This window comes from Oncorhynchus masou, chromosome 5 (genome assembly GCF_036934945.1).
Source record: "Oncorhynchus masou masou isolate Uvic2021 chromosome 5, UVic_Omas_1.1, whole genome shotgun sequence".
In the NCBI taxonomy this organism is placed as follows: Eukaryota; Metazoa; Chordata; class Actinopteri; order Salmoniformes; family Salmonidae; genus Oncorhynchus; species Oncorhynchus masou.
Genome location: NC_088216.1, coordinates 32,531,033 through 32,551,193, shown reverse-complemented (window position 1 = coordinate 32,551,193; position 20,161 = coordinate 32,531,033). Strand labels below are relative to the sequence as shown.

Genomic DNA, 20,161 nt, shown 5'->3' with positions numbered 1-20,161 from the left:
GACATCTTATACACTATATTAGGCCCAGCCTTTGGAACTTTGGTTTTCCTAGATACAGTGCCTTGCGGAAGTATTCGGCCCCCTTGAACTTTGCGACATTTTGCCACATTTCAGGCTTCAAACATAAAGATATAAAACTGTATTTTTTTGTGAAGAATCAACAACAAGTGGGACGCAATCATGAAGTGGAACGACATTTATTGGATATTTCAAACTTTTTTAACAAATCAAAAACTGAAAAATTGGGCGGCGTGCAAAATTATTCAGCCCCTTTACTTTCAGTGCAGCAAACTCTCTCCAGGAGTTCAGTGAGGATCTCTGAATGATCCAATGTTGAACTAAATGACTAATGATGATAAATACAATCCACCTGTGTGTAATCAAGTCTCCGTATAAATGCACTTGCACTGTGATAGTCTCAGAGGTCCGTTAAAAGCGCAGAGAGCATCATGAAGAACAAGGAACACACCAGGCAGGTCCGAGATACTGTTGTGAAGAAGTTTAAAGCCGGATTTGGATACAAAAAGATTTCCCAAGCTTTAAACATCCCAAGGAGCACTGTGCAAGCGATAATATTGAAATGGAAGGATTATCAGACCACTGCAAATCTACCAAGACCTGGCCGTCCCTCTAAACTTTCAGCTCATACAAGGAGAAGACTGATCAGAGATGCAGCCAAGAGGCCCATGATCACTCTGGATGAACTGCAGAGATCTACAGCTGAGGTGGGAGACTCTGTCCATAGGACAACAATCAGTCGTATATTGCACAAATCTGGCCTTTATGGAAGAGTGGCAAGAAGAAAACCATTTCTTAAAGATATCCATAAAAAGTGTTGTTTAAAGTTTGCCACAAGCCACCTGGGAGACACACCAAACATGTGGAAGAAGGTGCTCTGGTCAGATGAAACCAAAATTGAACTTTTTTTGGCAACAATGCAAAACGTTATGTTTGGCGTAAAAGCAACACAGCTCAAAACCCTGAACACACCATCCCCACTGTCAAACATGGTGGTGGCAGCATCATGGTTTGGGCCTGATTTTCTTCAGCAGGGACAGGGAATATGGTTAAAATTGATGGGAAGATGGATGGAGCCAAATACAGGACCATTCTGGAAGAAAACCTGATGGAGTCTGCAAAAGACCTGAGACTGGGATGGAGATTTGTCTTCTAACAAGACAATAATCCAAAACATAAAGCAAAATCTACAATGGAATGGTTCAAAAATAAACATATCCAGGTGTTAGAATGGCCATGTCAAAGTCCAGACCTGAATCCAATCGAGAATCTGTGGAAAGGACTGAAAACTGCTGTTCACAAATGCTCTCCATCCAACCTCACTGAGCTCGAGCTGTTTTGCAAGGAGGAATGGGGAAAGAATTCAGTCTCTCGATGTGCAAAACTGATAGAGACATACCCCAAGCGACTTACAGCTGTAATTGCAGCAAAAGGTGGCGCTACAACGTATTAACTTAAGGGGGCTGAATAATTTTGCACGCCCAATTTTTCAGCTTTTGATTTGTTAAAAAAGTTTGAAATATCCAATAAATGTCGCTCCACTTTATGATTGTGTCCCACTTGTTGTTGATTCTTCACAAAAAAATGTTACAAGCAAGTTATTGACTTCATGAACCTTGTTTCTTAGGCTACATATGTTAATATGGGCTATTTGTAGCACATTTTTGCATTGCTTGATTGTTTTTAATGCTTTACTGGGAAGCTTATCGGAGGTAGACTTACTCACGTTATTTACATTGGAGCTGATAGTGCAGGGTGAGTTGCATAAAGTGGTCTACCTACAATTGCACACCACCTCAGCTCTAACAGTGTAACTGGTTTATAGGCCTCTATCAGGTCCGACAATAGTTTCTTGTCATAAGTGGAGAGATTAGAACTTTTTAAATGCCATGATCAGGTGGCTAACGGACAAATAATAAATGGCAAAATAATGTTAAATAATGACAATAATAAATCATATTTTATGCTATCTAGCTTGGTTTATAAACTATTGTACCGTTAGCTAACAAATGAGTTTCCTGTCTAGAACTGGCAAAAAAACAGATTTTATTTAAAATCAACCAACCCATGATGACCTTTCACGATGGAGTTGCAGTTGTTCTAACGTTACATTGTTATTATTTTATCATGGAACAGCAACTTTGTGGCCTCATTTGTCAAATCAGCTAGCTACTTCGTTTCAACTCACAAAATACCTCTTATATTTGTGTAACATGTCACTAATCATAGTTTAAAACTTAGATCTACTGATCCAGATTTAAAATTAAGTGGTGCAACACATATCTGATTAATTATGAATCTAGATTTACAAAACCTAGATTAGCTCTAATCCTAGATAAATGTAAACCATGTTGATGCAACCCACCTTCTGTGTTTGGTCTGGTTCTTAGGGGAAATAACACTTTTTTTTTAAATAGTTAAAGATCTGATGCTTTCGTACACATCCATGCATTTCTGGCTTTAATAGATATGACACACCAAGAGGTGACAGAGGAAAACCTCCAAAGAGCCACATACATCAGATTAGGAACCCTGGTTTTACCTGGCTCTGCTTTCAGTGTATTTGGGTCTTCCCAGGTTATCAGACCCTGTTATGGAGAATTCTAACAGGGAAAAAGTTAACACCAACCTGTAACAGTCTAGTCTCCAGACCCATCCACACAAAAGGAGACTGAGGGCGACAACAGAGTAGCAGTCCCAGTACACTTAAGCTTAGCCTTTACATTCAAGCCCTCCAGCTGGACCGGCAGTATCTGTGATTAACTAGAGGAGAATACTGTACAAGACCTGACTCAGCGACTCCACTCTATCAGTCACTGTACCCGAGGAGGAAAACTCCCTAATGAAAGAACTCTATTAACCACCTCTTTCGCGACCGACTCAATTATAACCTTCCAACCACATACAGTAGTACATCATACTTCCATGCAGAAAGTAGGCTACAGTCTGTCTCTCATTGGATTCTGTCAGGAGTCATTTTCTTTTGGTGCCTAAAAGAGCTGGCAGAACAATAAGTTGCCTTCCCTACCATGAATATAATTTGTTTTTCCTGCCTCACATTAATTTTCTATTTCTGGCCCTGCTATAAGATCCTTATGCCAGTGGTCTTGAAATCATTTGCAGATTTTGTGAACGTGAAGACTGCGGTAAGTAAGAAGACAGACTGCTCATAAAGTGAGGGAGGCTTATAAAATAATAATAATAATAATAATAATAATTTGGTGGATGCTTATTTGCCCTATTTCACACATGTACACGTGTATTAATAAGCATGTGTGAATTGAAATGTGTTTTTTTTTTACCTGGTAAAATGATGGCAAAATAAAAAATGTGCATATCTTAACTCCAGCTGAGTAACACCTCCGAGAGTGGTGTCATGGCCAGCGTCTGCCATTATCAACGGTAACCATCAAGCAATTAGGGTTAAGTGCCTTGCTCAATGGCATATTGACAGATTTTTCTGCAGGTTGACATTTATTGTCATGAATCTTACCCTGGATGCAAATCTGAGAGATTTCTGCGATTTCTGCCAGCGGTAAAGTCAAAATTGGGACTAATGTACAAATTAATGACAACAAATATTTGCTCTTTGGTCTTCATGTAATGTTAAGGGTTAGGGTTAGCAGTGTGGTTAGTATTAGAATCAGATGTTGTGACTTTGCCAACTAGTGACCACTCTGCAGAGCTGCCTCTAGAACAAGATTCATTATGAAAAATGCTGACCGATTTTTCACTTGCCGGCTCTGGGATTCAAACTAGCTACCTATAGGTTATTGGCCCAAAGTTCTAACCTCTAGGCTTCCTGCCGCCCATTATTCTGTTGATATCTATGTAATACTAGGTAGTATATTTTCTTGCAGACTGAAAAAAATGTACACTATGTCTGTAAAGTAATTTACATAACAGATGTTTTTTATATGTTTGCTATCATGCATAGGGCTGGAAGCAGGAGTACGAAAGATGCCGAACAGGAGGCTTGAAAACCATATTCCAAGATTTTGAATACATTTTGTAGTTACATTTTACCATCTTAAATGCCCCAATAAGCTATTTCCTCTTTGTAAATCATCCAATTCAAATTACCACACCAAAGATGGCTTCACAAAGATAGGCAGTTTGTAATGCTAATGGCTGCTTCCGTCACAAAATATACAATGCAGCCTACTGAAAGGTTTTCCTTGTCCTTTATTCCTCCCTGTTAAAGCATGGAAAATGTGATTTGCGTTCATGCGGTCTCAGAATTTAAATTGATTTACAAAGAGATATGGGTTCCCCTATGTGCAGTGTACATAATGTTAAGTATCCCTCTTGGGGTGGGAAGAAGTCCTACGGTATTACATCAGCAAAGCTACCAAAAATGTCAAAATAATTCTACAATTTGTCACTTGTCACAGTTTTTCTTACAGCTATTCATAACCTATAGACTGTAATCTTGTGTGTACAAATATGTAACTTGATAGAGAGGCAGCCGAGTGTTCCTAAGGGGCTGAGATGCAGAGTGTAACAATGCTGTTTCTGACTATCGGGCATGTGTGTCCTATATTGAGTGTCTTTCCATGAAAATAAATGTATTTTGCTATGATATGGTATGTTTATTTCATGGCATCTTCATTGATGTGCTTACTTGAGCAGCAGCCAAGGTCGTAAGTGTGATCGGTCTTTGCACCAAGTATACAATCGGATACAACGCTAAGAGAATCCGTCAGCACAGACGAGATGGCCATAGTGACTGATCAAACTGTGCTTTGTAAGTAACACGTCTGCTATTATCTGCTCCCAGTCTCTGTGTCTCAGCCAATTAGAGGCCTGAAAAACATTTTTTCAGCCATGTAGAAAGCTTAACAAACATTTCAGGCAACAGGGCCCTCTTTTGCCTGCAGAAAACAAAGACACAAATATGTCCATCACCCCTGAAGTGCTCCCCAGAAATTGGGACATTGCACTGCACTGACCAACCCCCTCAAAAACATCCAAAGGCTGCAAGGGAAAACGTGAGGTGTATATAGACAGAGGTTGAGGGGGTTGGGTTTGGATAGGCCTGGGTTTGCACAGTATTTGATATCGTTCAAATACTTTAAGCATTTGATTGAGCCTGCACCAGGCAAGCTCAATCAAGCACAGCTTGGAGTCATTTGAAAGATTTCAAACATGATTTGAACCCTTGGTCTTCTTGCTTCTCTATGGTCCAAAGTGCCTTGGTCTCCTGCCTCTGTCTGTTGCTTGTCTGATGAAGCGGTGGTGACAGCCCCGCTGTCATGCAGCCCAAGGGAACACGTCACTCCCCCAGCCATGTGATCCACAGGCCAGAGCCGCCACTGAACCGCGGGGGCAGCTACGCTAGCCCTGGATCATGACAGTGGTCTGAGGAGGAGCACGAGGTCTGTCCTCATGCGAGAGCAGGCCAGAGACGAGAGGGCAAAATTAGCATAGGCAAAAAAAAACAACGATTTAATTAGTTGTTTAAAATAGTACCTCCTCCTAAAGCCCAAAGTAACCCCCTGTCAAGTTTCATGCTTGTCAATGTGTGTAGTCAAAGCAAAGTCATTAATTTCTCTACATGTAGGCAGCAAAGTTAATAATATCTACATTACCAGAGGGTGGGTCTTGTCAAAACAAAAAAAAGGCATGGTTGAACCATCATTCTCTACGGTTGAGGGCAGCAGATATGATCTTGTCTGATAAGGACAGTAGGACACAAAGGACACATTCTGGCTATAATAAATTGTGATGTAAAAGGACATTTACAGCATAGTCATCATTCAGTATAGTTTACAGTGGACCAAACCACATTTTTTTGAGAATAGATCCAGTAGAAATTGAACTGAAATGGGTACTTTGTAGAACATTGTTAGTTTGATATTTCAAAGGTGGCTGAAAGGTCCTTGGCGGAGTACCTGGTGCTGATTCTTTAACACCTATACTGGCTCAGTCAGAAGTGAAGCCCTTAGTACACATTAATGTCTACCAATATCATCACAACAACTAACACTTGTTCCTACTAGCAAAACAAAAGAACATGGTCCTGACCGTGTAACTTCTTGTAACGATATAACTAGACCATCTTTGACTAATCAACTCCCCTTACCTGGATACAGCATGGTTGAGAGTAACCAGGCCTCTTGCTTCAGTAAAAAATTGAATTACTATCAATCATATTCTGTCTGTAGCATAAGTGAATGATATGCGCAGAAACATAAATAAATGTTTACATTCCAACGGACATTGCACGCATCTTAAAATAGATTTGGAAATAACTTGCAACTGCATTCTCTCAAATGTGTCAATGCCAATGTTAATACATTTTCCAAATGATAACTTAAGAACCGACTTCCCAACAGAGGCTGCTGCCTTGTCTATATATGGTGCTGCTTCTCTATGCAAAGCTTGCTGAGGAGATTTACACTGCTCACTTCAAAGCAATCCGTGAGCCTCTGTATAAATGTGTGGATGTCTTAAAACTTAAAACAAGCACAGGGCCTTTTCCATTTGGTGCTATCCTCAAACTGGCAATGATTATCCTCTATGGAATACATGTGTTGTCATTATATCCCCCACCCCACAATCCATGGAAAATGTCTGGCCCAACTGCTATTTTAGTTATGTACAGTATACCTGACTATACCAGTATATCATTTACGGGAGTTCCAGTTTGAAGAGGGGAGTGATAAAAGTGTTGCTGGATTTCCCATTGAAAAAGGAAAAAGGCCTTACATTCTATTCTGGTGGGTTCCTATAAATGATGGACACACTGATATGGAAAATCTGTATCGATGGCAGCTGCATTTGTCACGACTTACACCGAAGGTGGCCCCACTCCCTGTTCGGGCGGCACTCGGCGGTCGTTTGTTTTGAGGAGTTTGTTTTGAGTTTAAATAAAACAGGATAGACTGCGGAGCAATTCAAGATCCAAATGATTTTTAGCTAGTATGTAAACTACATGTGGAGTGAACATGTAGGAGTCCTACTGTTTCATGTTCATGACTCTCTACTCGTATCTCTCTGGAACCTATAACGTAGTAAAATGAGTTTAGTAGTTGTTCATAAATAGTAACCGTTTGCCAACTGTTTAGAGTCCATTACATATTTTGATACACCTGTTAGTGTTTATATATTTGTTTTATCTTTATCAGGAAGGTATTCCAGTGTTTTTACATCGCATACACAAAATAAACAGCCAAAGAACAGCTGCTGCCTCTGGGCTCCAACATATTCCATACCTAATCTATTCATGCTACATGCTAATGTATCATTATCATTAGCATCACAATGATGATTTCTTGATGTGTTTTCTCTCTTTTTTTTCCAGCACCAGTGAGTCATCAAGTCCCGTCTTCAGTGAGATACACCACGGTATTTGGTACACTTGAATACTCTCAATTGTTCAGTATGTTCTACGATGAAGCACTGTAAGTCATAAAATATCCAACTGCTGTTGATCGAAAGTGGAGGAGAAATTGCAGAAAAACCCATTTAACTGAACTAAAATAAAGCCAGTTCTGCAATACTATTACAGTCCACAGTATCTCTACATACGGTATGCAAAACACTAATTGGTAGATTTGTAGACAGGTGCTAGTCAGGCAGTCAATTGAATGCTCACATAAAGGATTAAAACAAGAGGGGCAGTGAGGGCAAAGCTGAGAGAAAAAGAACACAAGACAGTGAAGCATAAAGGATGAAGTACAGTGGACAGATAGAAACTTAAGACAGGATTCCTTCCTGAACCCCAGACACACTTACATCCCCTGAGAAAATGTAACCTAAGACAATAGATTAAAACAACAATAGGAATGGACAGCACATTGAGATGAATGGATACTAATGACGAGGTCAACAGGCCATACAAAGTACAACCCACTGTGCAAAAACTGGTTGAATTAACTTTGTTTACATGTCATAAACAAAAAAAAACGATGTTGAATCAATGTGGAAAACTGATTGGATTTGCAAAAAGTCATCAACTTATGGGAATTTCATATTTTTTTATCGAACTTTGAACCCAAATCCAATGACATGATGACATTTTTTGTTTGTTGATTTCACATTAAATTCACATTAGCTGACAACTAAACCAAGTGTAAATTTTAAAAATCAGTTGATGTTTGTGCCCAGTGGAAAGTCTCTTAGTGCTAGTCGATAACAATACAACTATTTTCTTTTTGAGACAGAAAGCTGCTTCTGTGGGACAAACTAGAAACAGGGACATTGGCATAACTTAGACATAAAATGTGTCCAAATTGAACGTCAATGTGCTGTGGGCCTCACCTCATTTACATGACAACAATACAAACATGACAACGTTAAAAGTAAGTATGTAACTTACAAGATCTCATCGTTCTGGAATTCCAGCGCTCCGTGCATATCTTCAAAGTCTTCTCCCCCTCCTTTTGCTGTACCCTCAATGGTCTTGTAGGGTACGACCACTAGTCCCCGTGCTCCTGAGGTACGAAGAACCTTTACTTCCATCATGCCGATACTCTCGCTCACGGTCATTACCGGTTCTTCAAAAGTAAAGATCCCGGCATGGTCATCATCAAAGATAGTCACAGTGGCTGAACAGGGCAGGCCAAGGCCCGCCAACGTGTCCAAGTGATTAGCCCTTGGTTGTCCATAGCCAGTGCCCTCGGATATGACCTTCACATTGCTAAGGTGGACCAGAAAATGCTCATCCTCCTCAAAGATGTCATCGTCAATGATGTCTATCCGGATCTCCTTCTCAGTCTCACCAGGTTTGAACACCACAACGCCCTCAGTGAACTGGTAGTCCGAGCCGGCATTGGCTGTGCCGTCTTCGGTACGGTATTCCACTGAAACAGTGTTAGTCAAGTCCCCACCAAGGCGTACTACATTCAAGGCCACTGTACCACAGTTCTCCAAGCACTGGTATGTACAGGGGTCAAAGAAGATCTTTGACGAAAAGTCATTCTCCGAAACTTCGGAGCGGATCTCGTACGCACCAACAGCTTTCCTGGCTTGGTCTGCTGCATGCTTCTTCAGTACATTCCCTGCTCCCGTCATGATCCTGGTAGCCTGGCATCGGTAGAAGGCGCGACTCTTTTGCTGCTGTGTCAATACCTGGTAGTTGGCGAGTTCTATCAGCTGCTCCGTCTCCTTCTCTGGATGCTTCTGCTTCAGTTCCTTCAGGATCCGGGCCATTTCCTTCCTGGCCTCCTCCTCATCCAGGTCCTTCTCATCAAAACCCATCGCTACGTCCATGAAGCACTCTGAGTTGAGCATTTTCCCATCCATTTCAATGTCCATCTTTGAAGGAAGTTGAGCCTCCCCTTCCGTCTCAATGATCACCCCCCTCCGCTTCCCTGCGCGGTAGCGCTTGTACATGTACTTATAGACAAGAAGTCTGCGATCCGCAACGTAAGCCATCCCTACACACAACGGGAAAAAAAACAGTGTGACAAGGCCCTCCCACACCTGTACGATGCCCGGTGAGATGACAGCCAAGATGAGATAAAGCCAGGTGTACGCGAATATACTCCAGGTGGCGGTAACAAAAAATACTCTCAAATGTTTGACTTTCCGGTGCTCTCCATCGGGAATGACAGAAACACAGAGTCCAATGATAACGAACATGTTGAAGGCAGCACTACCAACGATGGTGTTCGGGCCCAGATCACCTGCGTCAAAGTTGTGACCGCACACCTCAACGACGGACAGTAGGATCTCCGGGGCGGAGGAACCCAGGGCCATAAGGGTCAGGTTGGACACTGTCTCGTTCCATACATGCACAGTGGTTGTCACTTTTTCACCATTTGGTTTCTTGATGGTGATCTCCCTCTCTTGTGATGTAATTACCTCGATGGATGCCATGAAGCGATCCGCAATGATAGAGACCCCCAGGAACATGTAAAACAAGGCCACAAAGTAAACTGTGGCTCTTGCCAGTTTATCTCCAAAGGATGGGTTCTCTGGTAACCATATGGGCAGAATGACACCCACTTTGCATTCAGTACCCACTGAATCACACTTCTTGTTAGTCTGGTTGCCAATGGAAGAGTTTGTTCCGAGGCTTGGGTTTGAATTCACCGCTGTAACAAATGTAATTTCAGATGAAAAAACTGCCAACAACACTGTGAGTTGAAGAGTGCAGAAGAGGAAAGATGATGTCCCAGTTTGACCCATGATTCTGACGAGGTGTTATGCGCCAACTCTTCCTATGCAAAAAAAGGGATCAATGAGAACAGAACTACCAAAAACTGTACAAATTTGAAAAATTACAAATGACAATATTCCAAACTCCAGTGTTTCCCTAAGTTACAGTAGATATAAAGCAACATCCCCCAAAGCCGCCTCCAATGCACACATCACACATTCAGTATTGAAGCTTAATTATTTTAGGAAAGGTCTCTCTGTCAGATGTGGGGGTGCTTCAGGTGTTCTCTGGGCTAGCTACCAGGTTAGGAGGGGGATCTGGCTAACCTGGTTGGGGAAACACTTCCTAAATAATATCAAGAAAATAACACTGGTTTAACCAGACAACCACACAAGTGTACCACACACTTCTCTCTCTGTGTGTGTGTGTGTGTGTGTGTGTGTGTGTGTGTGTGTGTGTGTGTGTGTGTGTGTGTGTGTGTGTGTGTGTGTGTGTGTGTGTGTGTGTGTGTGTGTGTGTGTGTGTGTGTGTGTGTGTGTGTGTGATGACTCCTTGCTGTCCCCAGTCCACCTGGCCGTGCTGGTGCACCAGTTTCAACTGTTCTGCCTTATTATTATTCAACCATGCTGGTCATTTATGAACATTTGAACATCTTGGCCATGTTCTGTTATAATCTCCACCCGGCACAGCCAGAAGTGGACTGGCCACCCCACATGTGCTCTCTCTAATTCTCTCTTTCTTTCTCTCTCTCGGAGGACCTGAGCCCTAGGACCATGCCCCAGGACTACCTGACATGATGACTCCTTGCTGTCCCTGGTCCACCTGGCCGTGCTGCTGCTCCAGTTTCAACTGTTCTGCCTTATTATTATTGACCATGCTGGTCATTTATGAACATTTTGGCCATGTTCTGTTATAATCTCCACCCGGCACAGCCAGAAGACGACTGGCCACCCCACATAGCCTGGTTCCTCTCTAGGTTTCTTCCTAGGTTTTGGCCTTTCTGGGGAGTTTTTCCTAGCCACCGTGCTTCTACACCTGCATTGCTTGCTGTTTGGGGTTTTAGGCTGGGTTTCTGTACAGCACTTTGAGATATCATCTGATGTACGAAGGGCTATATAAATAAATTTGATTTGAGTGTGTGTGTGTATGTGTGTGTGTGTGTTACTTAGAGAGTGATCACCTGCATTGTATCATTTGAATAACTGGTTTAGATGGAAAAATGGCACCAATGATTACATTTCTCTTACATTGTCCTCTTGACACACTGCCAAATTAGGGTTAAGTGCCTTGGTCAAGGAGACATTGTCAGATTTTTCCCCGAGTAGGCTCGAGGATCCAAACCAATTCAACATCTAGTTCTGATTGACATATTATATATGTTTTTGTTACTCAGTTGGGGTCTAACTTACTATTGAGAGTAAGAACAGTAGAATACACCAGGTGCAATTTCGAAATTTGGTGGTGCATCAGCAGTTTTTCTCTTGTTATGTCAGTCACTGACAGTCACTCAATTAGCCATGTCAGCAAAATATTTTTAGATTGGCAGTTAGTCTAGCCAGACATCCAAACTTATAGTAATCATGCCGAATCCCGACTGGGCACACAGGGCATGTGTCCAGGGGCTCTGACATTCATGGGGGCCACATTGACTTTGTTAGTCATTCTCCCTCAGATATAATACTAACATTGCAAAGTCATTACAGAATGTGTAAAATTGCAGGAAATTTGGTGTAAAACGGCAAAGTTTTCTCTTTGCCCCATGGTAAAATGTGTAGAATTGCAGAGAACTTGCTTTAAAACTGAAATATTTTATTTACCCCCATGACAAAATGTGTAGAATTGCAGGAAATGAACTTAAAAACAAAAAATGTTATCTCCACCATCAAGAGGTGAGTCAATAAAATGTTTGCCCAAAGTAGGGGCACCCCAACCCAATATTGCTTAGGGCCCCCAGAAGGCTAGGGCTGGCTTAAACAGGCGATAGTAAAATGTCTTTCATAGTCTTATCTTTCTTTACATAGGTTATTCTTTTGAGAAAGGCAAGGCAACATTTGTCCTAATTACATGATTCTCATTTGCAACATGAAATCACAAAGATACAGTATCAGAAAATGACAGCTGACAGCAATCTAGTCCGCAATTTACAGTACAGTACATCCATTCCTGAACAGGCAGTTAACCCACTGTTCCTAGGCCTTCATTGAAAATAAGAATTTGTTCTTAACTGACTTGCCTAGTAAAATAAAGGTAAAATAAAATAAATAAACATGTTCTTTACAGGTAAGATTTAAAGACAACTAGCTGATAAAGTAGCCTACAAAAATGTGTAACATTTCAAGTGACAGTAGTTGCCCAGAATGCTAGCCTACCGTTTTAATCCACGTAATGGGGAACGGAATTTCTAAACTACTCAAAAATAATTTGAGTTTGAAGAAAGGATACAGAAGTACTTGAGAAATCCTCAATTTCCAACCCTTTATAAAACAATGATGTAAGTTGCGCCATCGTCAATAAATCTTGAATTGTTGTATAGGTAAACCCTTCGTACCCAAAAAATCGAAATGTTCTGCCACACTGTAGATAGCCGACTAGAGACAATCATGGGCTCTCAGCGCGCGCTTCCTCGGGACTGCTCTCACTCTCTTGCTCTGTCTCCCCCTCCTCCCCTCTCTCTCTTCTCTCATCCTGGTTTTAATGTACATGCTCTCATCTCCCAAGTGATGTAATAATGTTTTTTCGATACTGATGCAAAGCAATGGGGAATTCATTTCCATATATTATTTGATTTGCTGTCTTGAGAAAAAATAATGCATTTATTCTAACAGTTTATTTTAGGATTAGTTTCATTATATCTATCCAAAACCAAGTTTGAACAAATCAGTACTGTATCTTCATCTCATGTATTTTAGAAGCACTTACTTGAGGAAACTACATTATTGGCACAATATTAATATAGTATTGGAGGTTAATGCAACCTAGGCCTAATGCAAACCTAGATATGCTCCATTTTGTTTAGCCATAATGGATCCGTGGATCCCCCACGGGACGGTTGAGCTAACGTAGGCTAATGCGATTAGCATGAGGTTGTAAGTAACAAGGACCTTTCCCAGGACATAGACATATCTGATATTGGCAGAAAGCTTAATTTCTTGTTAATCTAATTGCACTGTCCAATTTACAGTAGCTATTACAGTGAAATAATACCATGCTATTGTTTGAGGAGAGTGCACAGTTATGAACTTGAAAAGTTATTCATCAACCAATTACACATTTTGGGAAGTCTTGATACAACATTTTGAACAGAAATGCAACGGTTCATTGGATCAGTCTAAAACTTTGCACATACACTGCTGCCATATAGTGGCCAAAATCTAAATTGTGCCTGGGCTGGAATGATACATTATGGCCTTTCTCTTGCATTTCAAACTTGATGGTAAAAAAAATATTAACAGCTGTTTTTTTCTTTGTGTTTTCTTTTACCAGATCAAATGTGTTATATTCTCCTACATTAATTTCACATTTCCACAAACTTCAAAGTTTGTTTCCTTTCAAATGGTATCAAGAATATGCATATCCTTGCTTCAATGCCTGAGCTACAAGCAGCTTTAGATTTGGGTATATAATTTTAGGCGAAAATGGGAAAAAAATGGTAGGATCCTTATCCAACTGCAATATTGTTATGTTTGACAGGATATAGGCCTAAGGTTTTTTTTTTTACCCATTTGGACAATTCAGGAGTCTGATCCCAAGCTATTTATTTCATTGAGTATTTACAGAGAATCCCCAATGCAACCTGGACTCAGAGGTAGACGTAAGATGCTAAACAAAAATATGACACTCAAATTAGTATGTTACATTTGGTATGGTATGTATTAATTTGTGGATGTCCTTCATCTATTTCGTATGATATGTTATGAATTGCAATTCATTCAATATGTTAAGAATTTGCAATAAGTATGATATGTTACAAATTCTGTGTCTAATGTTAGGTGGCTAACACTAACATTATCTAGGAGTTAGGGGTTAAGGTTAGGGTTGTTGCTCAAAAGACTTCCTTCCAAAAATATGTGTCCTTTCCTTCAGTGTCGAACTAAGCATGTAATTATGTTGATGGTCATTGATTTTCCGGTCATTTTGCATGCTAAACAACCCCAGGCAATATCAGTACCCAACTATATTCAAACTGCGTGCTGTTCGCAGCTTCATGCGCTGACCAACTAGAGGTAGGTCTATTTTCGATCTGGCACATCTGCGTGTTAACTTCAGCATTCAAATATTTGTAAAATGGCTTGCGCATTATTAGGCTTTATTAGTTGAGTGACAATCAATGTAATTCGGTAGGTTATTTTGATTAAATGCACTCTCGAAAGTGGTGTTTTACCAGCCTAAGCTACAACTTTCATCTTGTTATAGGTAGGCTATACTGTATGCTGATTGGGGCTTACATTAGATTGTATTTACATTGTTCATTGTTCACCATCAGGAATAGGTTTGGTAATTTTGCTTGAAACAATCAGGGGAAATTCGATAATTTCATAACAAAGACAGCAATCACTTTTGCTACCCGCACTGCATGGTCAAAGCAGGAGAAGAAGAGAAGCTCCAAGTCCTTCAAAACTTCCAAACGGTATAAATCGTTAAATTATAAGACAGGGTTGAAATCCAAAGTTGTGCTATATATTCATTGGCTACATCATAGCTCATTTTTAAAGATAAATATTGATATATTACTAGCTCTTAACAGCTCTTAACACTTTGAATCTGCAAAAATGACAAATTCATTAGTGGATGCTTTCAGATTACTGATAGTGGGGTGGTAGAAACCTAGTTTCCCTTATGGCTCAGCTTAGGTGCCTACATACACCATTGATACGCACACACACACACACACACACCAACACGCACACCAACACACACACACACAGAAGTCAGCTTAGACAGATCCATCTCAGAGAGACCAGCTCATGAACAGCAGATTTTAATTTGGAATGGAAAATGAATGTGTTTATGCAACAAATGTTAGTGCATCGAATCGTATCTCATCGAACCGAATCGCATCGATTCGTTCCTCTAATCAAACCAAATTGCACTGAATCGTTTCGAACTAAAACTTATCGTTCCTGTATCGTATCGGAGACTGTGTATTTAGATACGTATCGAATCGTCTTGAAAGGGAAAAATTCACACCCTAGGATTTTGGATAAAGGGTTAAGGTTAGGATTATGGGAAGGGTTAGCTAAAATGCTAAGTAGTTGCAAAGTAGCTAAAAAGTAGTAAGTAGTTGCAAAGTTGATAATTAGCTAAAATGCTAAAGTTGTCCGTGATGGGATTCAAACACAGAACCTTTGGGTTGCTAGACATTTGCGTTATTCCTCTAATCAAACTGAATCACACTGAATCATTTCAAACTAAAATGCATCATTCCTGTATAGTATTGAAGCCCATGTATCTAGATACTTGTCAAATTGTCTTGAAAGGGAAAGATGTATATCTCTAAGAGTTAGCTTAAGGGATAGGGAAAGGGTTAGATAACATGCCAAGTAGTTAAAAAGTAGCTAAAAAGTAGTAAGTTGTTGCAAAGTTGCTAATTAGCTAAAATTGTCCATGATGAGATTCAAACACACAACCCTTGGGTTGCTAGATGTTCTCATTATACACCTACCTATCCACCTGACCAACCACCCTCCTTTCAGTTTTGGTTCTTGGTTTCTATGTGTTAAGTAACCCCACAAAACATAACATATCATACTAATTTGCATGTCCCCAATTTCCATTTACTATCTTACGTCGAGTCTATGAGACCAGCCTGTCAGATAAGCTGAGGTCAATTATAACTCACTAAAGAAAAGAGTTTCTGCTCCTGCTTGTAATCTTGAATCACTGCAATGCCATGTCAGGTCAAGTTACCCAATGCTGAGCTCTCTGACATCTTTTGTCCCCCCTTGTTAGCCCACTCTATCTCCAGGCCTCCGGTAGAAGGCTAGTTTACCAGCTGACAGATATGAATAATATGTCAGATGATGCTGCAACAGTCACTTTTTGAATTAGCCCATGCTGCTCCAAATGCACTACACTAGCCTATGCAGAGTCACCAGAAAATGCAAACATTCGGTTTTCAGGGATACAATATTTTCAACCTAACTTCCGTTTCCCCTGAAAAATGGAAGTGGGACCTCTGCTCAGGCTTCTTTCTACGCCTACTACATTAGGTTACACAGTGACTACCTTTCATTATTTGAAGCTTTGACTTGGAAAGAATTTCACCTTATGGGAGAGGCGAGAGTGCTTCCATCAAAGTTTCATCAAATGTGCCGTGTGTGATTTGTTTCCTTTTGAAACAATGTAGATGCACGTCCCTTGGCAGAGACACAGCCTGCAGTTGAACCTGACTCCATTCTGTGTCAGTGGAGTTTTAATGACGGATATTGTAGGGCTGGGAAGCTTTCACCTCAAATAACTTCATCATCGAGCGAGAGGGAGAGTTGAGGTGAACTCACAGTTGAGTCAGTCATGTTTTTGCTCTTGGCTCACGCAGACTGGACACACTTTATTGAACGTCAGACAGATAGTTAGTCATTCATGATTTTAATATCAGTTATTTTTGCTTAAAGGGTTGTTTTGGCTTACAGGCACTTGGCCAGTCTTTGCTTGTACTCCCTTAGTCCTTAAACAGTCATTTGCTTTGTTGTATGACACATACTAAGTGAAAGATGTGATAAGCATTCACAATATATCTAAAGTAGGTATTGATATAGTAGGAATGCAAGCTTTCATGGATAGTTTGCTGCTTAATTGAATGAAAGTTAGGTTCGGACGGTAGAGTGTACACATTTGTAAGGCCAAGTATGGATTGGGAACAGAAATCACTCCCATAGCATTTCTCCACACCATCCCATTTTTGTGTATGCAATTATTGATTGATGGGCCGTTCCACTAAACTACTTTGGGACTGGTGTCTGTAAAATGTTACTGCAGACTATTCGTCAAATGATAATCCATCTGCTCAAAAATCATAATAACAGGCCCATGGGCTTCAACACTATTCTTTCTCCTTTTTTAAAACAAAAATACAATGCAACGTTGTTGATCCTCTGTATTTTCAAGTATTGTGGTGGCAGCATCATGTTATGGGTATGCTTGGCACCAGCAGGGACTGGGGAGTTTAGAGGAAAACCGGCCGTGGTCTTCCTCAAAACCTAACACAGGGACAGAGTTTTATTTTCAGCGGGACAATTTCAGCACAACTGTTAATGCCAAAGACACACCAGAATGTCTTTCCAAGAGGTGTTCCTGAATGGTCCAGTCTCGGTCCTGATTGAAATCTCCTTGAAAATCAGAGACAAGATTTGAAAATTGTTGTCTATCAATGATTCCCACCCAAATTACTGAGCTTGAGCAATTTTAACAAAATCAATTGATATACAATGCATTCGGAAAGTATTCCGATTTTAAAATAGATTAAATTGTTTTTTCCCCTCATCAATCTACACACAATACTGTCTGAGGTCCTGAGTGCTCTGGAGCAGGTTTTCATCAAGGATCTCTCTGTACTTTTCTCCATTCATCTTTCCCTCAGTCCTGACTAGGCTCGAACTCCCTGATGCTGAAAAAACACTGCCACCACCATGCTTCAACCTTATGGCTTGGTTTTTGCTCTGACATGCACTGTAAACTGTGGGACCTTATATAGACAGGTGAGTGCCTTTACAAATCATGTCCAATCAATTGAATTTACCACAGGTGGACTCCTAGGAAGTTGCAGAAACATCTCAAGGATGATGAATGAAATCAGAATGCACATGAGCTCAATTCCGAGTCTCACAGCAAAGGGTCTGAATACTTACCTAAGTAAATAAGGCATTTCTTAATAAAAAACTTTAAAAAATGTAGGAATCTAAAGACTGTTTTCGCATTGTCATTATGGGGTATTGTGTGTAGATTGATGAGGATTAATACATGTTTTTAATCCATTTTAGAATAGGACTAATGTAACAAAATGTGGGAAAAGTAAAGGCATCTGAATACTTTGCAAATGCCCATTATGTTGCCCTAAGAGTTGTGCAAGGTTGGTAGAACTTTATTCAAAATGATTCACAGCTGTAATGGCTGCCAAAGGTCCTTCCACCAAAAGGGATCTGAAGACATACGCAGTCAACGCATCTTAATAATAAATAATACAAATCTAAAATTCGTCTTTCACTTTGAACATTTTGAGTAGCTTGTGAAGATCGATAGGGGGAAAAAAATCAAATTTAATCCTTTCTTAGATTTAAATTTAAGGTGGCAAAATGTGAAGACTGTGCGAGGGTTGTGTACATTTTCAGTGACTGTATATTCATGTTCTCCGAGTTTCAGAGTATAGGCAGCACAGTGATATATTCAGCCATGGTCATGCATTGCATTACGTTAGATAATCAAAAACTGGGAGGACAATAGTGTAGCATCCGGGTATGTCTGTTAACTGCATGCCATTTTAATTATGTTAACTGTGGGACATCAACTTACATTTCGGTAAGAAAATGCTAATATTCACTTATTTCTATTTTTAGTTATTTTTATACCCCTTTTTCTCCCCAATTCCATGGTATCCAATTGGTAGTTACAGTCTTGTCCCATTGCTGTTGGTGGCAGTGAAAAGTTCAACCAAACCAAAGTGTGGATTGCAGGCCCTCCTTGTCCATAATCTGATTTCTGGGTAAAGGAGCAAACATACACATTTGTAAATTGGGAGAACTCTCTCTTTAAATGTCATATAAAATGTATGTCATGGATGTATTTTTTATTTATGTTCTTGTAATTATTCGTGGTCTAACTTCCCCGCTCCATGAGCTGCACCAGTTAATTAAGTCTGAATGAAGATTTATCTGACCCCCTTTGCCTGGAAGTCCAATTTCTCACTGAATGTAGAGGACTTTTGTTCAGGTGCTTCTGCCATCAATTGGATACAAGGGTTGAAAATCAATATCGTATGGTTTGCTAATGTAATATTTGAATCTCCCATAATCCATATTATAATGGAAATACTCACTGCCGTAAACAAGACTATCATATCACTAATAAAATCATGCAAAAACATAGAATTATGATGACACATGATGATTCCCCATCTGCTAGTCAACTGCACCATCATTCTTTCCAAGGTGACCCACATTCATGGAAGTCCAACCATCCATGTACCTCACACAGTCAAAAAAACAAAGCCAAACATCTCACCATGTTTGAAAAAACTCCATTGGTGACAAATACATTTCCAATTTGTCATAGATGAACGAGATGACCAACCGAACAAAAACCCCTCTACTCACCTCTGTTAGTCCCAATGGAGCTGAGAAAAATACGTACTGCCTAGCGGGAAGAACGGTGTGCGATAACCACTCTAAATTTAACAGAAACAGACTGTTCCCGCAGATGCCCAGTCCCAAGGTGTCTCTCTAAACATGGGCCACATAGCTGGGCTGGCTGCTGCTTATCGTCCTCCTCAGTCCGATCCATGGCCATACAAGGACTCTGCTGATAGAGCCTGTCACTCTGGGCTTCTGGAGTAGGCCGGCAATCTGGCAGCTCTTTGTCGCCACCGACACATGGGAGATAAAGGGTTTGGAGTATTTGGATGGTGGGTACTTTTTAGACAATGTTGAACTCATCCACCAGTGGAGGAATGTGGTGGATAAGTGGTTCACTCCAGGGTGATTTTCCACTGTTTCCAGGCCCTTTGACCGTGGAGGTGGTATATGGAGATTGGATATCTCCATTAATTGTCTTGAAGTCCATATTATGGATTCAGGGGATGGATGATTTAGAGGTGGATCCGTAGAGGAGAGGTGAAAAAAAGAGGATCTTAGTAGTGTTTCAGTTCTCCCCAATGTGTTCATCAAAGTGACAAGGTTTCAGTCTGTCGATACGTTTGGAAGCGTTGTAGCAGAGACGTGAACGATAGGGGTACGTTGTGTGATTTCCCATCACTTGCAAGCTTTATTGAATGTGTGTGTGTGTGTTCAGCCCTTTTACACGTGTTCACAGTGTGTGACGGACTAC

General features: G+C 40.5%; 1 protein-coding gene across 4 annotated transcripts in view; it reads right to left on the bottom strand.

The window, feature by feature from the left end:
* The window catches only part of slc8a1a (solute carrier family 8 member 1a), a 51,308-nt gene extending 31,695 nt beyond the window's left edge, over positions 1 to 19,613 (bottom strand). For 2 of the 4 annotated variants that reach the window (XM_064965335.1, XM_064965332.1), the window contains exons 1-2: positions 12,496 to 12,764; positions 8,342 to 10,187 (exon numbers count right to left, since the gene is read on the bottom strand). In XM_064965335.1, coding sequence (XP_064821407.1) covers positions 8,342 to 10,155 — 1,814 coding nt within the window. In that variant the 5' untranslated portion in view covers positions 10,156 to 10,187; positions 12,496 to 12,764. Of the gene's footprint in view, positions 1 to 8,341; positions 10,188 to 12,495; positions 12,765 to 19,431 lie in introns of those variants that run through there. The other 2 variants (XM_064965333.1, XM_064965334.1) reach the window with 2 other exon arrangements.
* Between the last annotated feature and the right edge of the window lie 548 nt (positions 19,614 to 20,161).